Below are 21,293 nucleotides of genomic sequence, written 5' to 3' on the forward strand. Positions count from 1 at the left end.
CGGTACCAGAACTTCCCCCGCATTACCCGGCCCAGCCCTCACTCACCGGACCTTGGGCGGCGACTTCTCCTCATTGCAGGATTTCTCTGCCGGGGCTCCTTCCAGGACACGGGAGCCCAGCAACGCCTCCGCTCTTCCACCATGCGGCAGCGCCATCTTCAGCAATCGTGAGCGCTGAGCCAATCTCAGCGCGGCTCTCTGGACGAGCCCCTCCTGACGTGGCACTGCTCCCGGCTGGGCCAATCCCAGCGCGAGCCTCCCACAGTCAGCCAATGACTGCGTTGCTTCTTCGTCGAGCCCCCCCCCCCCCCCCCCCCCCCCCAGAGGGAGCCAATCACAGCGCTGCCGCTCCGAGGCTGATCGCGGCCCGGGCCGATGGCGGTGACTCTTCGAGGTGTAAGACGAGGGGTGGGCACCCTCGATACCAAACAGAAAAGCAAAAATATGCGGCGTGGGCAGCCGCTTGCGAGGAAAAAGCGCTACCAATCGCTTGGGGGATAAATAAAGCGCTCCCAGCGCTATAAGTGTGATAAAGCGCTCTCAGGGCTGAAGGACAAAATAAAGCGCTTCCCAGGCACTAGGGGCACAGGCAGCACCAAAGGCCCCCAGAAGATAACCCCTACAACAAGGAGGGTCCCAGGAACACAGCCCCCATAGGTGAAGAGGGCAGGAGGGACCCACATAGTCCTGGGCACCAAAGGAGGGAGCAAGCAGCTCCTAAGAAAAGGGAAGTCTTCCAGCCTCCTAGTCCATCATTTATCCAGGGGCTGGGCAGGGCCCAGGAAGGCAAGCCTTCCCCTGGGCCCAAGCAGCAGCAGCACGTCCCTGGCAGGATTCAAGTCAGAAACAAGAACCCTTTGTAAGGGGACACAGCCCCTTTTTATACCACAAAATCCTTTGTCTAGTGTTGGACCAGGCCCTTTTGGCGGGTTCACCCGAGACTTTTTGCTTTTTCCTAGTCTGTTTCTGGAACCGGGTGGTGGTGATTTTAGGCCTCTGCGCACTTTTTCACTGTGGTACAGTGTAAAGTGCGTGAGCTCTCTGTGTATGTGTGGTGAGTGACCTGCCCTCCCATAGGAATGAATGGGAAATATGTATGCCCGTGGTAGTTCCTGATGTGTGGGGAGTGCAGGGTCGAGTTTGGTATGTGCGAACTCGTGAGATTGAATGCTGCGTAATGATATATGCCGCATGAATGTGTCAAGTGTAGTAGTGCCACTTTTAGAAGTTGGCATATTTGTGTAATTTGTGTCTGGCGTGTGATTGGCTGAGGCTGGCTGGTGAGCCTGGCTCCAAGAGTCTGGGAGGGTCTGCCCCGGTGGTGAATGTAGTGTTTAGCATGCTGATGTGAGGGGAGGAGTGAGCCCGGGCCTGCTTGTGGATTGACCGTCTGGTTTGAGGGTCCTGAATGAGGCTGGGTTTTCCCCACACAATGCTGGCTCCACCCCCTGGGGTGCGTCTTATGTCCCTAGCCTGGCCAGTTTAAGGAATTCCCTATAACCAGTTCTAGCTGGTTCTCACACTGCCTGCACCCTTTAGACAAAGGATTTTGGGTATAAAAAGGGTGCTGTGACACTCTAAAAATGTTCTTGTTTTTGGACTTGAATCCTGCCTGGGGCGTGCTGCTGCTTGAACTCAGGGGAAGGCTTGCCTCCCTGAGCCCTGCCCAGTCCCTGGATTCCTGATGGATGCTGGAGGACTCTTCTTTGCAGGGAGCTGTTTTGCTCCACTTTTACTCCTCCAGGACTTTTGGGGACCCCTTGGCCTGGCTCTCCTGCCCCCTTCACTCATGGGGGCTGCTTTATTGCTTATAGCGCTGGGAGAGCGCTTTATTTGGTCTCATAGCGCTTAAGAGTGCTTTTTGCTGAAGTGCGAGCGTGTCGCGTCACGCATTTTGCGTGAGGATTGGCAGGTGCCTACCCTGCGACTTTGCCCGTATTTATTTAATTATCTAACGGGTGCTCACCCCGTTTCTACTTTTATTGTTGCAACCGAGGATGCCCACCCCTCTTTGTGCCCCTCGGAATCACCGCCGCAGCCCGGAGGAAAAAACAGAAGAAGAGGTCCGGCCCGCCGCCTGGTTGTGGGCGGGGCCGGGAGGACGTGCTTTACACTTCCCCCTGCCTGAGGGAAGCCATTGCCTGTGTTGCCGGTCTCCCATACCCAGAGGGAGACCGGAGAAGAAGATGGAGGCGGCCGCTGTGGGGCTCCCGTGACCGAGAGGGAGCCCAGAGAGAGGAAGAGTCGCGGCTGCAGGCGCCGGCAGGGCTCCGGTGTCATGGAGAGCCCCGCCGCCCAGCAGAGAGAGCCGCCCCACCGCCAGCAGAGGAGCCCTGCACAAGAGACATCCCAGTGAGTAGGAAGGGCCGGGGGGACTCTGTGCGGCTGCTGTTGGTGCCGGTTTAGAGGCACTGAGTCATGGCGGCCCCGGATGGCAGTGGGCCGCCCCACCGCGTTTACGAGTCTGTGAGAGGCTCGTGGGGGCATATTTGTTGAGCCTGAGAGGCTCCCTGCCCACATGATTGATTTAGAGCCACGAGGGCTCTGGGGGCATTTTCTGTTCTTTGAGCCCCGAGAGGCTCCTGCCCATATTTGATTTATGAGCCCAGCGAGGCTCGAGGGGCCATTGTTTTGTGAGCCCTGAGAGGCTCTTGAGTGACACAGTCTGGTGGTCGGAGCCCCGAGGCTCCCACGCTGTGTTTCTCCCCACCAGTTTAAGAGCCTGTGTGGCTCCAACGTTCTGCGCAATGTGACACGAATGTTTTCAGAGCCTGTGTGGCTCCAACAGTTGGCGCAGTTCTGTTCTAGGGTCAGTGAGGACCCTGTCGCAGTTTTGACTCCCAGCTGCCCAGCAATTAGTGGGCAGCTGCACCGTTTAGGTCTTGTGATTGTCCTCAGGTGCCCAGCAAGTAGTGGGCACCTGCAACGTTTAGGTTTTGCGCCGGTGGCGCACCCCTGACTGGCGCTGCATTGGCAGCGCGCCCTGACATTCTGGACACAGGGCTCTTTAGTCCCTTTATTAGATGTGGGCTGGTATGTGATTTTATTTAGGCGCAATGTGATTATCTATGTGATGGTAATTGCCTAATGTGAGTTTTGCGCAATGTGATGTGGTGCTAGGAAATGTAATGCATTTAATATGATTACGCACCTTGATCTTACACCTCTGAATGTTTTTATGCATCATGTGTTTTTGCGCTATTGAGTTATGTTCTGGCACCTCTGAATGTTTTTATGCATCATGTGTCTTCCTTGATTTTACACCTCTGAATGTGTTGGTTTAGGCATCATGTGTTTTTCCTTCCCTGCACCTCTGAATGTGTTTTTGATGCATCATGTGCCTTGTTATTACACCGCTAAATGTATGTTTTATGCATCATGTGTTTTCCTTCCCTATACCTCTGAATGTTGTGATGCATCATGTGTGATGTGTTCTTGCTTATACCCCTAATTGTATTGTAATACTTAGGTGGTTGTTCTTTCTAGTACAGGTGGTCCTAGTGAGGTTCTGGTTCCCTACGTGACATTCTCCTAAGGTGGTTAGGGTTGCGTAGGTGGTACTTACCTGTTACCAGTAGTTACTGGTTGTGATTTATAACTGTTATTTTGTGCTATACTTATTCTAAGTTCTAGAAGTGCTATTTCTACTAAGTGCTGATTCCGACAGTGGCCCATGTGGCCCTGTCCTGGTGTAAATAATCCCTTGTGAATATTGCCCGTGCCAGTTGGCACAATGTACATGTGTGATTTCTATCTGATGTGTTTTGACAATACAGAAGTTATTTTTATATAACCTTGTGTGGAGTTCCTTTTGTGGTGTGCCTAGGATGTTGTTGCTGTTGTGTGCTGGCGCAAATGCTTTACACATTGCCTCCGGGATAAGCCTGTCTGCTCGTGCCAAGCTACCAAGGGGGTGAGCAGGGGTTATCTTGGCGTGTGACTCCCTTGCCCTGACTAGAATGGTGGTTTCTGCCTGGCTTTGGCGTCAGCCTTAGCCAACCAGAAATAGCCAGTGCTAACATGACCCGAGTGAGAGTGCCGCGCTGGTACCGGCTGCCGTGTTGGGGGATCGACGTGCTCATCGGCACGTGTGTAGTAGTGGCCGTGAGACCGTGGGCGTCCCCAGAGCCACATAATCCTCTGCAAGGATTTGCTGCTTCGAGACCGGCCTGTTAGCCCTGGGCGCGATTTAATAATCTGCCCGCATCTCACCGCCGCGGACCGGGGGCCTGAAATTGACCAAGACCTGTGGTTCGCATTCCCCAGAGCCGCGGAGAAAGCACCGGAGGGGCCGCGCACTGATTGGCTGCCACAGAGGGTTTGCCGGTAAGAGTCGCGCTCTGATTGGCCGCTGCTGTGGGCCTGTCCCGGAGAGTCGCGCTCTGGTTGGTCGAGGTGCCCGCAGAGGCTCCAACGTCACCGGGGGCTCGCCGCAAGGGCCGCAAGGGCCGCGCTGGGATTGGCCAATCGCTCGTGACCTGCTCAAGGAGGCCCTGCACTGGAGAAGCTGTCCCGTGGGTCCCCGAAGCGCCGAGTGACCTTCTGCCTGCAAGGGTACACTGCGCCCAGCCCGAATCCTGGTGAGTCAACGCCTCAGCGAAGCCTTGACCGTGAAGTCCCTAGAGGGGGGCCGATTGCCTGGAGCATCGCAGAGCGCTGTGTGGGGCATTTTTAAAGTACGGCGGAAGTGGCATGAAGCGCTGAGAGCGCGTGAAGCGCCTAAGGGCATATCTCAACCCCCGAGAGCCTCGCAGAGCGCGGGGAACCCGGGGACTACAGCCTGGTGTGAAATCTCGCCGATTAGAGCGGGTGAGGCACCCGGAGAAGAGCGCTACAGTGCATTAGCGCTAAATCGACCATAGAGTCAGTTTTTGACAGCAATTACATCTACCAACGCGTTCTAGGAACTAGTGATAATTTTTAAGAGACTTGGGACTATTCGTTTTTAATAAGATCTTCCTGAACACAAGAGTAACCAGTTAAGATTAAGTGCAACATATTCCTGAAGAAGTGATTATCGTGTATTACTGGTTTTTACTACTGCAACTAGATAAAGTTATATTTTTTATATATTCTTACCTGTGTGGTCTCAGTTTGTGGTGGATTGGGGATTACTGTGGTGTTAAGTGCATTTATTATACACATTGCCTTGGGGATAAGCCTGCCTGCTCGCGCCAAGCTACCTAGAGGGGGAGCAGGGGTTATCTACTGTGTGTATTCCTTCACCCTGACTAGAAGCAAGGGTCCCTACTTGGTCTAAGGTACTTACCTCTGCCAATTAGAGATCCCCAGATCTAACATCTAGCAGGGTGCAGGCAATGTGAGAACCAGCTACAACTGGTTATAGGGAACTCCTTTCACTGGCCAGGCTGGGGACATCAGACCCACCACAGGGGGTGGAGCCAGCATTGTGTGGGGAAAACCCAGCCCTATTCAGATCCAGGTGCACCCCTCCCCTCACATCAGCATGCTAATCATTCCATTCACCACCGGGGCAGACCCACCCAGACTCCTGGAGCCAGGCTCACCAGCCAGCTTCAGCCAATCACACGCCAGACACAAATTACACAAATATGCCAACTTCATCACCACCCCCTTTTCTGAATCGTTTTTGGCCACTATAGGTGTGGCAGGGTATACTCAGACATGAGTCCCTTGCTCACTGCACCATCAGGATTCAAGCAAGCCGGGCCGACGACGGCTGAAATGCCAGAAACCGGTCCCCTGAAGCTTGTTTCCTTCCCAGTATAAGAATTGGCTTGGTAGTTTGGTTTGCCCTGTTCCCATCATGCACTGGGACAGGAACAGACTAATTTGCATGTAGCCAGGTTCTGAGCTGGGATGGTGCAGTGAGCTAAAAAACGGTGATGGATTAAGCCCTGATCTTTGGACTGGGTAAGAGTGGTCTGCTTAATTCAGACACTCTGTTCATCACCACCCCCTTTTCTGAATCGTAACTTCTAGAAGTGGCACTTCCACACTAGGCACAATCATGCCGCATATATCATTGCGCAGCATTCAATCTCACGAGTTCGCACATACCAAACTCGACCCTGCACTCCCCACACATCAGGAACTACCATGGGCATACATATTCCCCTTTCATTCCTAGGGGAGGGCAGGTCACTCTTACCACACACAGAGAGAGCTCACGCACTTTACACTGTACCACAGTAAACAAGCATTTACAATGCAATGGTTTTGCCTTTGTTAAAGTTAGAGCTATTGGCATTGCTCTTGACATTATTTTTATTTATGTGTTTTTTTTAAAACATAAATAAATGGCATTGTCATTTACAACGCAACTAGCTTTATCTCTCGCAAATGACACACACAAACACCCACAGAGAGCCCCCCACACACACACCCAGAGCCCCCCACACACACAGCCACACAAAGCCCCCCCACACACACCCACACAGAGCCCCCCCACACACACACCCACACAGAGCCCCCCCACACACTGTGACCCCCCCCCACACACTGCAAGCCCTACACACTGCGACCCCCATTTCAATAGATGTGTGATGCTTACCTGGTACTAAATTGGTCCCTGCATGGCTGAAAGGTTGAAATGGTGTAGGAGGCAAGGGGACAAATGTGAGCATGGAGAGAAAGGAGTATAAGTTTGAGATTAGTGACTGGGTGAAAATAAAATCAGGAAGGACACAGGGTGGTCTTTCCAAATTAGATGGTCTATTTGCAGGTAGAAAATGTCAGTAGGTTCTTTGTGTTCTTGAGGGGGGATAGGTCCAACCGGCACCATAATCGGCCGTTTATTGTTTATACCCATTCACAACAGGCAACTAGGCAGGATGGTCGTCTCAGAGCCCAATCAGCAGTGAAGCAACAAGGTCCCTAAACCTCAGTAAAAGCATGTGTAACACTGAGGTGCCCTCCTCACCACACACAGGGCTTGATAGAACTTAATTAGTTCCATACTGACAATTATTGCCAGACCAAAAATGTGTTTAAAACAGTAACATACACACTTGATATCTAGGAGAGCTCACCGTGTAGCACTGCAGACCCCAATTTTACCCCCATTTTTGCCTGCACACCCTAAAAACGACCACATACAACATGTATACACTTTACGCGTTTAATAGCAGTTGACTAGGAAGTTCAGAAAGATTTTTACAAGCAAGTAGTCCGCCTGCTCACGTTTTTTCTGGGTTTTCCGCTGCTCGAGTTCGCATTTTTAACATGAAAAGCAAAAGGAAAAACACAAACAGACTTGATGGGCTACTCAACATATCTAATAATATACAACCGGATATTTGCGTGTCTAAAGTTCAAAAATGGGTTTTGGCAACTTCCAACTGAGCGTTGAAGGGACTGACTGAGAAATGTGTGTCTCCGAGGCAGGGTGACAGTGTAAACAAGCATTTACAATGCAATGGTCTCGGCAATATTAAAGGTAGAGCTATTGGCATTGCTCATGACATTTTGTTTTGGGGTGTTTTTTTTTTAAAATCATAAATAAATGGCATTGTCATTTACATTGCCAATAGCGTAATCGTTAAATAAATGGCCTTGTCATTTACAATGCCAATAGCTTAATCGCTCGCAAATGCATGACCTATTGCATTTCACACCCACACAGAGCCACACACGCAAAGCCACCCACACAATCTGCACTCTGAATCTGCACTCTGAATCTGCACTCTGCACTCTGAATCTGCACTCTGAATCTGCTCTCTGAATCTGCACTCTGCATCTGCACTCTGCACTCTGAATCTGCACTCTGAATCTGCACTCTGAATCTGCACTCTGAATCTGCACTCTGAATCTGCACTCTGAATCTGCATTCTGCACTCTGAATCTGCATTCTGCACTCTGAATCTGCATTCTGCACTCTGAATCTGCATTCTGCACTCTGAATCTGCATTCTGCACTCTGAATCTGCATTCTGCACTCTGAATCTGCACTCTGCACTCTGAATATGCACTCTGAATATGCACTCTGAATCTGCACTCTGCACTCTGAATATGCACTCTGAATCTGCACTCTGAATCTGAATCTGCACTCTGAATCTGAATCTGCACTCTGAATCTGCACTCTGCACTCTGAATCTGCACTCTGAATCTGCACTCTGCACTCTGAATCTGCACTCTGCACTCTGAATATGCACTCTGCACTCTGAATATGCACTTTGCACTCTGAATATGCACTCTGCACTCTGCACTCTGCACTCTGCACTCTGCACTCTGCACTCTGCACTCTGCACTCTGCACTCTGAATCTGCACTCTGAATCTGCACTCTGAATCTGCACTCTGAATCTGCACTCTGAATCTGCACTCTGAATCTGCACTCTGAATCTGCACTCTGAATCTGAATCTGCACTCTTCACTCTGAATCTGCACTCTGAATCTGCACTCTGCACTCTGAATCTGCACTCTGCACTCTGAATATGCACTCTGCACTCTGAATATGCACTCTGCACTCTGAATATGCACTCTGCACTCTGAATCTGCACTCTGTACTCTGAATCTGCACTCTGAATCTGCACTCTGCACTCTGAATCTGCACTCTGCACTCTGAATCTGCACTCTGCACTCTGAATCTGCACTCTGCACTCTGAATCTGCACTCTGAATCTGCACTCTGCACTCTGAATCTGCACTTCACTCTGAATCTGCACTATGACTCTGCACTATGACTCTGCACTATGACTCTGCACTATGACTCTGCACTCTGCACTCTGCACTCTGCACTCTGCACTCTGCACTCTGCACTCTGCACTCTGCACTCTGCACTCTGCACTCTGAATCTGCACTCTGAATAAAACTCTTTGAAATCGATTCCTGAATGTCATTTTTTTTCTTTTCTTAGGAAATAGTTTGTACAAAATATAGGGGCCTTTCATGCTGCTTTGTTTTCAAAATACGTCACATATGTATAGTTTGAACCACTCCTGAGAGGAGCGACCTCTGACCTCTCACTGACGGTGCAGTCTGCAGTGCATTGGGTGAGAATGAGAGAGTTCCAAAGGGGATGAAAAACCATTTACAATCCTAGTGGGCATCTGTTCCCGTAATTCAGGCGTGTTAGTGGAGTCTAATCTTCTTGCCCAGCATTACATCTTCGGGTGAAAATTGGTTTGCTAAGTCGTGTCGTTCCCTGATAGCACTGAAGCCCTATAAAGTTCAGATGGCGTCCAGGTTTCAGGATTTATTTACAGTGCATAATTTGGTGGTGCGTTCAGTGCAGTCCAGGAAGCGGCGTCATGGCGCACAATCAGCGTGCTGATGGGAAGGTGCTTAGTCACCACAGGCGTGCAGTGAAACTCTTAACTGCACGCACTCGCCCACGCAGTGGAATGTTCGATCCTTCCTCAGCCTGGACAGGTGAGAGCTGCCTGTAAAACATCCTGTACAGCTCAAGTAGCGAACAGGCTGCAGGGAAAAAACATTTTTGAGGTTGCGGAGGCGGCAGCGCGCGAAGGGGGGGGGGGGGGCGAAGTGGGGGGATGAAGAACATGATGGCTGGTCTTCGTGTAGCTAAGTGGGGGCAATACACAGACACTGGTGCACTCTTCTTGCAATCAACAGGAAGAGACATTCAGGTGTTTTAACGTGCTTGGTAAGTGAGGGATAGGTTGGTGTGTGGAACTGTTTGAATCGGTGTCTCTGCATGCTGGGTTATTTATTTATTTGTTTAAAGAGTTTCATATAGCGCTGGCAAGACCCTGGGGCATCAGAGCGCTTTAAGTGGGTTTCTGAAGCTAATTGTGGATAGATCAAGGGGGTGACTGACTGGCTGAATAATGGATGCATGTGTGAGTGAACCGCTCAAAACATAATAGCATCATTTCACCCAATCACTCGCTCAACTGTTCAGATATGAATTCAGGCACGAGGCACCCATTCACTCAGTCTCTTACCGATCCATGCATCTGCCCTTTGACTCACTTTGCATTCACCCACTCAACAACCCGCACAACCACTCAAACAGAAATTGCCAATTGTGCCTCTTAAGAGTAGACACACAATCTGTATCCTAGGCTCACAAAGCGTGGATCTGGACACACCCGCCAGCAGTGCGGGACCAGCGCTACTTCCAGAACACTTGCAGGAGCTAGGCTGCTTCTCGGCGCTGGGCGTGCTTTAACGCCATCCACGGCAGCTCCGGACCTGCGGGAGGCAGCCTGTGAGCGCCAGCGTGTCCTCCAGGAGACCGGAGAAGACGCAGTTTACCGAGGAGCAGGGCCACGGGAGCGGAGTGGGTGAAGGGCTGCATGTCACAGGTTACCTCCGAGCCAGAATTAGACGTGGAAAATAAAAATCAGAAGAGGAAATAAATGTGCGTCTTAAAATAAAGACCTCTAATCATGGAGAGCTGATGACTGCGGGCGTGCTTCTGTCTGGATAATGGAGCGTGGAAAGAAGGCGGGTGCCGGCTCAATGCCGGACCAGATTCGGGGGCGTTCCCGGCTTTTGGCTGACGTCGCGTGACGTCGGCAAAAGCCAAAGAATCTCGGGAACGCCCCCGAATCTGGTCCGGCATTGACGGACAGGCCCCTCGTCCAATGGCTATGCTCCATTTATGGAGCTAGCCAATCGGAGGAGGGGGCGTATCCCGACCCACACACACAACTCAAGAGGTTTTTTGGCGCATGCGCAAAGCGCATGGCCAGGCAAAACCTAAAAAGTGCGCCGAGGCCTAAAATTACCAACACCAGGTCACAGAAACAGGCTAGGAAAAAGCAAAAAGATTCGGGGTGACCCTGCCAAAAAGGGCCAGGTCCAACAGTAACTGAGCAGTTATTTAAACCTGACGTGTACTTCCTTCTGATTCCCTGTTGGCAATTTTGCTTAACTCCATCCCTGTAGTGCGAAAGTAGGGGAAACCTAGCCAGACTTTGTAGGCAAATCTAGGGTTATTTTTCATTTGAACCTGATTACCCCAAATGCATGCCTATTGAGAAATAGAAAAACAAGATAACTTGAGATGCAGAGATTTCAAACTCGATTTTTAAGCCAATAGACCTCAGGCAGTTTCTGTCCTCCTACATCTCATTCGATTACCTGCCCTATCACATGTGTACTTGTGATAAAAATACAAGATACGATTAAAAGCACATTTATTTGTTCTTTGTTTGGGTGCAGGGTATACCACTGGAAGATTTCAATAAGCTGTCAATTGATATGATCTTAATGAGTCCTCCCTGCCAGCCATTTACAAGGTATGTTTAAAAGGTTTGAGAGCACCGTTTTAATGCATGATCCATTTAGGTATTTTGAGAAACGAAATCACTGGTGCTAGATGGTGCATTTCCTCTTTGGGTTTTTCCTACAGAGTCATGAAAAAATTGTAATGCTCAAAACTTGGTTAACCAATAGCTTTCGTTTTAGTTTTTATTCAGAAAGTAGCATGTTCATTCTTGTCAGCTCGTGTTTCTTTGCATATTACATTCGATGTAATTCACTAACACCAGCTTGAACGAATCAGCAACCTACTTCCTCAGGTTTCCTTCTATGTATTCATAAGACTTACACTTTTTGGGGTTTCACATAGCACTAGCCTTCAGGAAATGTGTATTAGTCAGAGATTTTCCAAGAGTTTACCTGCTTATCAAATGTTGTTTTCTGGGGGGGGGGGGGGGGGGGGGGGGGGGGGGGGGGGGATGTTCTCTTTCTATTACTCCTGCCTTTGGGCCTGAACCATCAAATATTTTCTGTAAGCAAATGTGTCTTGCTTCTGAATTTGCATCCCAAATCACACTTACTCATGGAAATAACTTTGAATCGGGCCCTTAACGAAGAGTAATTGTATCTGTGTTTCACAGCCTAATGTTGGATGTACGTGGGGTGAGTGTGCCACATGCTGAGGATCAGAGCCTCGGTAGGGGAGAAGCGAGGAGTATCAGCTGTGGATGCCACCTGTGGGGGAGAACCGAGAATGGTAATGTCATAAGGCAGTAAGCAATAACTATCTCAGATCACAAGTTGCATCATAGAAAAACTATGAGCAAAGGCTGATAAACAAATACTGATTTGGTTTTATGACAGAACAATAGTGCCTAATTATTATTTTAAGTTTTCAAGTAAAATTTTATTAGGGTAAACAAAATTGTCATTACAAAGAGTGACATGAAATACAACAGCAGCAATAAGAATAATAAACTAGGGTACCAACAGTAAATTTCATAAAATTAAAGAATGTAGGGGGAGAAAGAGGAAAAAGGAAAATGAAAAGTAAATGAGGCTTGGAATGTAAAGTGTACACTCGAAGAGGCTTTGTACCACGGGAGACAATGCAAATATATGCGGGAAGTTAAATATTAAAGAAAAAGAAGGAACAAAAGGTAATTCATGGGGGTTTCGAAACCTCTTGCTGAAATGGGGGTAGGTGAGATGAGCGTTTGGCACAAACATCCAAGTAGAGGGTAACAGGAAGCCACAACGCATGTCTTTTCGGGGCCAGGGTAATGGGATAAACAAATACAGTGTCTAGTCTATGATTATAACATACATTGAACCACCAGGCTTTAAAAGTAATACCCTCAGAATTCTTCCAGTTAACAGTAATCTGTTGAAACGCAACAGCTAATAACAAATCAATAATATGAACATTCGCTTCAACTTCGGTCCAGGAAGGGGATAGTGAGCCAAGGAAAATGTCAGTGATAGAGAAAGGGATAGAAGTTTGGAAGATAGAATTGATTTGATCCCATACTTTGGTCCAGAATGCTTGCGTGAGAGGACAAGGAAAAGCATATGAAAAAGCGTGGCGTTGGGGGCAGAGCAAGACCAGCAAAGGTCCGGAGTTGTAGGGAATCTTTTGTGGAGGAGAGATGGCGTGTAAAGGAGTCGATTGTAAAGAAAGAAAAGTGTTTGTGTAAGAGAGGCAGCTCTGGAAGACTTGCGAAGCTTAATCCAAATTTTATCCCATAAAGAGGTGGACCAAGAGACGGCGAGTTCAGATTCCCACTGCTCCTCCACCGTAGTTTTAGGCCGAGGTGATGGAGGATTGTGGAAGGAGTGATAAATGGAAGACGCTGAAGAGTTGGAGCGCAATTGGGAGTGTAGAGAGGAAATCGGAGAAGTAGAAATCGTAGGTGGAGAAGAATGAGAAAGGGAGTCATATGCGGACATGACTGCAGTCTTGAGTAAGATATATTTGTGGACAAAAGAGGAGGGGAGAGAGAAGTTCCGACTTAGAACAGGGAAAGGTGTGAAGACAGATCCAGTAAAAAGTTGGGAGACCCAGATTAAACCACGTTGCCTCCAAGTTTTCCAGTAGAAAGGTTTTAGTTTGATAAGAATGCTGCTATTATACCAAATCGTGGTGGTGAGAAGTTCAGCGGTAGAGGAGGGAGGAGGTGGAGCAAAGGCTAAAAGTAGTTTCGCAGTGTATTTGTGAATTGGAGTGGATACGAATTGGGGTTTACGGGAGAAGGAGAGATACTCGGCAAAGGAGAAGGGAGAAAGAGAAAGGTGTTCAAGTTTAGCCCAAAGGGGAAGAGGTTCCGTAGGATCTTTAAGCCAGATAGCGGCCTGTTTTAGAAGGAAGGCTTTATGATAAGCGGGAAAGTTTGGAAAATTAACCCCTCCTTCCGATTTGGGGAGACGTAGTCTTGATAGAGACATGCGCGGTTTCTTTCCAGACCATAAAAAGGAGGATAAGGTGGTATTGATTTTGGCAAAAAATTTGGCAGGGATGGAAACAGGAATATTAGAAATGGTATAAAGGACAATTGGGGAGAGCATCATCTTAATGGTATCAAGGCGGCCCCACCAGGAAAGATATAAGGGATGCCACCTAGAGGTGAGGTCAGATAACTTCTGAGTACACTTAGTAAGGCATAATGAGATAGTATCCGAGATAGAAGGAGTAATATGCAAACCGAGGTATTTTATATGGGATGGGCTCCATTTGAAGTTAGATGCCGCAAAATCAGGCTTAAAGGTGAACTTGGTGAGGGGTAAAATTTCGCACTTATCGTTGTTCAATTTATAACCGGAAAGATGAGAGTACACATTGACTTCAGCGAGGAAAGCTGGGATGGATACCGACGGGTTCGAAATGAAAAGTAGAATGTCGTCAACATAGGCAGCTAATTTGATTTGCGAATTAGATAGAGGGAATCCGTGAATGTTCAGGTTTTGACGTAATTTAGATAGAAAAGGTTCTAGAGCAAGATTGAAGAGAAAGGGGGAGAGAGGGCAACCTTGTCTGACGCCTCTGCCAAGGCTGAAAAAGGAGGAAATCAAACCATTAGCACAGACCGCTGCTCTAGGGTTTGCGTAGAAAAAGGAGATGAGGGAAATAAAATTAGGGCCAAACCCAAACCACTTTAATGCGGAGAACAGGAATGACCATTCTACTCTGTCGAATGCCTTCTCGGCATCAAGAGCAATTGCGGCTAGGGAATTACTGAAGCGTGATGACTTAGACAAGACATTGAAGAGGAGTCTAGTGTTGTCTGAAATGAAGCGACCCTTAACAAATCCTGATTGTTCAGGGCCAAGGAGTTCTGGGAGAAAGGAGTCCAATCTAATGGCTAAAGATTTGGCATATATCTTGTAATCGATGTTGACCAGTGATATCGGTCTGTAATTCTTACAGTGTTGAGTGTCTTTCCCCTCTTTTGGTATAATACAAATATAAGCATCAGAAAAAGTGCCTGAGGAAGCCCCGCTGGTTTTGAAAGACTCCAAAAGGTGAAGTAGTTTGGGCAACAAAAGAGTGGCGAAATGTTGATAAAATTCGACAGTGAAGCCATCTGGACCGGGGGCTTTGTCTTTCTTAAGGGAGTGAAGTGCCGTGTGTAGTTCCCGAACGGTGAGGGGAGTTTCAAGGGAGGCTAGGTCAACAGGAAAGTTGGGGGGAGGTTGAATGCTTGTAAAGAAAGTGGAAAGAGAGTGATCAGAGGGTTGAGTGCCAGAAGAGTAAAGTGTAGAGTAGAAGCGGGAAAATTCCTCCAGAATATCCGCATCTTTATGTTGCAGAACTAAATTAGCATCAAAAACAGACTCAATATTCAGTTTGTTTTGTTTAACCTTCAAATAGTTAGCAAGAACTCTCCCCGCCTTATTCTTCCCACCATAAAATTTCGAGCTGGATTTCAATAAGTACAATGATGCATCATCAGTAGACTGTTTGTTATAGTTCATTTTCGCATTAACAAGAGCTGTTAAACTTTCCTGGGTGCGAGAGGTATAAAAGGCATGTTCCAGAGCTTTGATTTGAGATAAAAGATCACTGGTACGTTTACGGGCAAGGCTACGCTTTGTAGCAACATGTCTGAGGATAAAGTCTCTGGCTGTAGCTTTATAAGCGTCCCATATAGTGTGAGTAGCTAAGGAGGGGGTATCATTAATAACAAAAAATTCGGTAGTAAACTCAATAAAGGAGGCCGTAAATTTGGGATCAAGATTGAAGAGAAAGGGGGAGAGAGGGCAACCTTGTCTGACGCCTCTGCCAAGGCTGAAAAAGGAGGAAATCAAACCATTAGCACAGACCGCTGCTCTAGGGTTTGCGTAGAAAAAGGAGATGAGGGAAATAAAATTAGGGCCAAACCCAAACCACTTTAATGCGGAGAACAGGAATGACCATTCTACTCTGTCGAATGCCTTCTCGGCATCAAGAGCAATTGCGGCTAGGGAATTACTGAAGCGTGATGACTTAGACAAGACATTGAAGAGGAGTCTAGTGTTGTCTGAAATGAAGCGACCCTTAACAAATCCTGATTGTTCAGGGCCAAGGAGTTCTGGGAGAAAGGAGTCCAATCTAATGGCTAAAGATTTGGCATATATCTTGTAATCGATGTTGACCAGTGATATCGGTCTGTAATTCTTACAGTGTTGAGTGTCTTTCCCCTCTTTTGGTATAATACAAATATAAGCATCAGAAAAAGTGCCTGAGGAAGCCCCGCTGGTTTTGAAAGACTCCAAAAGGTGAAGTAGTTTGGGCAACAAAAGAGTGGCGAAATGTTGATAAAATTCGACAGTGAAGCCATCTGGACCGGGGGCTTTGTCTTTCTTAAGGGAGTGAAGTGCCGTGTGTAGTTCCCGAACGGTGAGGGGAGTTTCAAGGGAGGCTAGGTCAACAGGAAAGTTGGGGGGAGGTTGAATGCTTGTAAAGAAAGTGGAAAGAGAGTGATCAGAGGGTTGAGTGCCAGAAGAGTAAAGTGTAGAGTAGAAGCGGGAAAATTCCTCCAGAATATCCGCATCTTTATGTTGCAGAACTAAATTAGCATCAAAAACAGACTCAATATTCAGTTTGTTTTGTTTAACCTTCAAATAGTTAGCAAGAACTCTCCCCGCCTTATTCTTCCCACCATAAAATTTCGAGCTGGATTTCAATAAGTACAATGATGCATCATCAGTAGACTGTTTGTTATAGTTCATTTTCGCATTAACAAGAGCTGTTAAACTTTCCTGGGTGCGAGAGGTATAAAAGGCATGTTCCAGAGCTTTGATTTGAGATAAAAGATCACTGGTACGTTTACGGGCAAGGCTACGCTTTGTAGCAACATGTCTGAGGATAAAGTCTCTGGCTGTAGCTTTATAAGCGTCCCATATAGTGTGAGTAGCTAAGGAGGGGGTATCATTAATAACAAAAAATTCGGTAGTAAACTCAATAAAGGAGGCCGTAAATTTGGGATCAAGAAGGAGGGCATTGTTGAAACGCCATCTTTTGGGACCAGTAGATTTGGGTAGAATGTCAATGTTGATTAGAACTGGGGCATGATCAGAGAATACAATGGGGCCGATCTCAGCTTGGGTGAGGGTTTGGGATAAATGGTGAGAGAGGAAAATATAGTCAATACGTGACTGGGAGTGATGGGCAGGGGAATAGAATGTAAATTGTTTACTGGTTGGGTTGCATAATCGCCAGGCGTCTATCAGTTTATGTTGAGAAATGGCGTGCGTGAAGAGCTTATGGGATTTATTAGGGACAAAAAAAGATTTGGAGTTCCTGTCCAAAAAGGGATCCAGTGGTAGGTTGCAATCGCCTGCTAAAATAAAGTTGTCATCAATACATTGAGTAATACGAGAGGCAAACGCACTCCAGAAAGTAGGATTCCCACCTGTGGGGGCATAGACATTAAGCAAGGAAAAAGGGACACCTTTAGAGGAAAGTTTAACAAATAACCATCTGCCTTCGGGATCAGATTCGGAGTGCAATACAGAGTGAGAAAAGGACTTTCGAATTAACAAAACAACACCATTTCTCTTGCCATCACCAGGAGCTGAAAAAACCCTTCCCACCCAACCTCTTTGGAGCTTAGCAGCCTCAGTATCAGATAAATGGGTTTCTTGAAGAAAGGCAACATCTACATTCAGTTTAGCTAAATGGGAAAGGATCTTTTGCCTCTTGATAGGTGAATTTAAACCTTTAACGTTCCAAGAAACAATGCGCACTGACATCAAGAACAATTAGAAAGGGAGAGTGTAAACAAGAAATGCAAGAAAGCCTCATAGAAATCGAGAAAGGAGGGACAAGAGAGAAAAGAATAAGAATGCTCGAAAAAGAAAAGAACAGATAGAAGAGAATGAGAGAAGACGTTGAAGAAGAAAAACGTTGTGAGATAATAAGGAAGTCGTGATAAGAGGATAATAGCAATCTGGGCAAGAGAGAAAGCAATAAAGGAGAAAAAGCATAGGAGACAGATAAAAAATACTTTGGATAGATGATTAGAGAAGGGATACAGAGTAAGTCGAGAAGGTAAACGATGTAAAATGGTGAGAAAAGACAGAGAAGGAACGTGAGGGACAATACAATACCATATAAGTAAAAGGGCCGTAAAGATAGAAGATAAGAAGAATGCAGTATAAAAAGGCATTAGAGGAGAGAAGAATTGGAATAAAGAGAAGAAGTCATGCATAAGGCAAGAAGAGAAGCAGGCAATAAGAATTGGAAAGACAAGAGAAATTGGAGAGAGCCGTAGAATATTACATAAGAGTAAATAAGAATTGAAGGAAGAGGGGAGGAAAGATGGTGTAGAAGAAAATTGCAGAGTAAAACTAGAAAAAGGAAGAAGGAGCAGAATAGCAGTAAGAGAATGAAATAGTAAGATCAAAAAGAAGAACAAGAGCAACCTGAAAAAGAGTGATACCAAAGGATCCAACAATAACCAAGTAAAAATCAAGACGAGAACATGTAAAACAATAGGGAGCATGTCAACAATGGAAGAGGAAAAAACAGGGCGGTACTTACAAAGGATGATGGGGAGTGGATACGTTCAGAGGGCAGGACACAAGGGGGAAAATTGGAGATGAGAGGAGGGGGGGGGAAGGCCAACCAACGGCGGACAGGTATACGGGGCCACAAGACGTCCAACCGGAGAGACGTGACGGAACACAGGGAAATAATCTGTGAAAGATAAGGAAAACAATAGTATTAGAAACAGGCGAACGACGCAATTCCAGGTACATAAAGAAAAGGAAAAAAAAAAACAGGATTAAACAGTTGAGTAACAGGAAATGAACCAGCACAGGCAGTGAACGCGAAAGTTATGCAATAGCTGAGGAACCTGTGGAAATAAGAACATAACAATATATGAAAAACTAGGAACCATGAGTATCAAGGTAATCCGAAAATATTAGTGACAAGAGTCAGGGTGGAAATGAAGAGGAAGGGCCAGAAAACTCCATGTCAGCCGTACCACAGGAATTCAGAAAACTTCGAAGTCGAAGAGGATCCTCAAAAGTCATAGTCTTGTTGTTATGAGTGACTTTGAATAAGCATGGATGAAAAAGTCCATATCTGGCTCCAATGGAACGCAGTTCCGCTCTCATATCAAGAAATGCTTTGCGACGTGAAGCAGTAGCCTTGGCATAATCTTGGGCGAAGAATAAGGTGGAATCCGACCATTTAAGATGAGGTATAGCTTTAGCCGCTAGTAGAACCTTCAGCAAATCTGAGTATTCAAGAAAATACATAATTACACCTCTAGGCTTTGTCGCATGGGAGATAGTGGAAGGAGCTCGGCCAAGCCTATGTGCTCGTTGAATATTGAGAGAGGTGCCCTCAGGAAGGTGCAAAAGCTTGGGTAGGAAGGATGTAAAGAAGGCGATGGCATCATTCCCCTCGCAACCTTCCTTCAGGCCGTAGAGGCGTAGGTTGTTGCGCCTGTTTCTATTTTCAAGGTCCTCCACCTGCTTCTGGAGTGACGAGATTTGCGTTTCCATGTGGACAACCTTGGTGGTAGCTTCCTGGAGAGATGAGACAGTATTTTCCACCTTGGAGACCCTGGTATCTATTAAGGACCAATTGTCAGTCAAAGTTTGCAGCTTGGAATTTGTCTCCTCCATGAATGGACGTAGTGCTCTTATTTCCTCAAGGAGTAACTCTATGGAAATGGCTGATGTTGACTTTGGGGAGACGGTGGATTTTGTTTCAGCCTCTTGGTAGTGTTTTTCGACCCTGATTGAGGAGGAACATCCATGGTGAGAGATGGTTCACCAATGGAGGAGTCTGCAGAAGCGTCTAAATTAGCCAACGCAGTAAAAAGTTTTGAATTTTTAATAAAATTTCGTTTGGGGGTTTTACCAGGTCCCTCCGCCATGAGAACACAGAGAGAAAGAGTCACCAATAAAGTACGAGCCAGTGAGCACTACAGTTGTTAGGAGGACGCAGCAGAGTCAATAGGAGGAGGAGCCAACACCATATCCAACAAGAGCTTGAAAGAATCGGTAGATTATGGCAATAAAACTGAGGAAAGTCAGGTTGTAGTAGAAGCAGTACACAGCTGGAGTAATAGGAAACCTAAAATGGCTGCCGAAACTGAGGAGGAGGCAGCAATCCAAGTGAAAAGAGAAAAAAAACGATTCCGAAAAATAGAATAAAGTCACCTGTGAGGATTCTGGTGGTTTGTCCTCATTTCCTGGTAAATTGCGACATTTTCAGTGAAGCGCCGGTGTCAGGAGGCTGCAGCCGTCGCAGACTCGCTCCTCAGACGAGCGCCGTCTGAAAGGACAAAATGGCGGTCGCAGCTGAAGCAAAGCCGCGACCGAAAGAAAACGGGAGCTGCTGGGCGAGGTCGAGGGAGTCTGGAGGCGGCATGCAGCTTAGAAGGAGCACGGAGTGTTCCGACGTCGTCCGCTGCAAGGCATTGTTGTCTCCGAAGGGTAGAACCGCCAAGAATCTCCGGTGTGGACGGAGCTCTACCCCGGGACCTCCATCCGTCTCGGGCGCTAAGCCACGCCCCGTGCCTAATTATTATCTTGCAAAAATATTTTGCCTAAATATCATCCACAAAAATATCACACAAATGGGTGTAGGTTTTCTATTACTAACCCCAATGGGGTAAAATAAATGTAATGGAATTTAGCACACACTATTTTTTCCAGACAATATTTATGCAACTTCTTTGCACACTATCACAGCGACATGGACACGCGGAGCTCAGTCACATGGAGCTCAGTCCTACCATGAAGTGCTCTCTTTACTAAATCTGTGGGCCTTATGGCTTGCAGTTGGTACCCTCGGTACAGATGAAGATACCTTTTGGTGTATGAACAAAACCTTGAGCTCCCTAGCATGGTAGAGTTAGAAAGCTAACCACTCCAGTTATTGCAGCCTGTGCATCTGACCAGTTATCAAGGCAACAATCTAAGACGAAGAAATATGAATACTGATGATCATAAGTTGAAACAAGCATTTACAATGCAATGGTCTCGGCATTATTAAAGGTAGAGCTATTGGCATTGCTCATTACATTTTTTTCTTTTTTTTATTTAAACATAAATAAATGGTATTGTCATTTACAATGGCAATAGGTGAGCATTAGAGAGTAGTAGAGAGTATTGGCGGACACAGAGCCACACACACAGAAAGCCACCCACACACACACCCAGAGCCCCCCCACACACCCAAAGCCCCACGCACACCCAGAGCCCCACACAAACCCAGAGCCCCACACACACCCCGAGCCCCCCTGCCCCACACACAGGGAGCCCCCCCACACACACAGAAAGCCACCCCACACACAGAGAGAGCCCCCCCCCACACACACAGAGCCCCCCCACACACACACACAGAGCCCCACACACACACACACACAGAGCCCCCCCACACACACACAGAGAGCCCTGCACACACAGAGAGAGCCCTGCACACACACAGAGAGCCCCCCACAAACACACACAGAGAGTCCCCCACACACACACACACAGAGGGAAATGGCAATAGCTGAGCATTGATGTGTGTGTGCTCACACTGCTCACTTCTCACTAGTGGAGAAGTTACGGCATGAAGAATACATGCAAAGGGACAAGGGGGTGGGCGTTCTGATGGACTTGAAACAAAACAGGAGTTACAGGTGAACCGAGACGGAG

At 47.2% G+C, this 21,293-nt stretch overlaps 1 protein-coding gene across 4 annotated transcripts in view; it reads left to right on the top strand.

Moving 5' to 3' along the window:
- TRDMT1 (tRNA aspartic acid methyltransferase 1) overlaps positions 1 to 21,293 on the top strand; it is a 295,294-nt gene that overhangs the window by 104,123 nt on the left and 169,878 nt on the right. For 2 of the 4 annotated variants that reach the window (XM_086941779.1, XM_086941782.1), the window contains exon 3: positions 11,112 to 11,188. The exons of the other annotated variants lie outside the window; for them this stretch is intronic. In XM_086941779.1, the coding sequence (XP_086797905.1) occupies positions 11,112 to 11,188 (77 nt within the window). The remainder of the gene's footprint in view (positions 1 to 11,111; positions 11,189 to 21,293) is intronic. 4 annotated transcript variants of the gene reach the window in all.

The sequence above is a fragment of the Lissotriton vulgaris genome, chromosome 10 (assembly GCF_964263255.1).
Source record: "Lissotriton vulgaris chromosome 10, aLisVul1.2, whole genome shotgun sequence".
Classification (NCBI taxonomy): Eukaryota; Metazoa; Chordata; class Amphibia; order Caudata; family Salamandridae; genus Lissotriton; species Lissotriton vulgaris.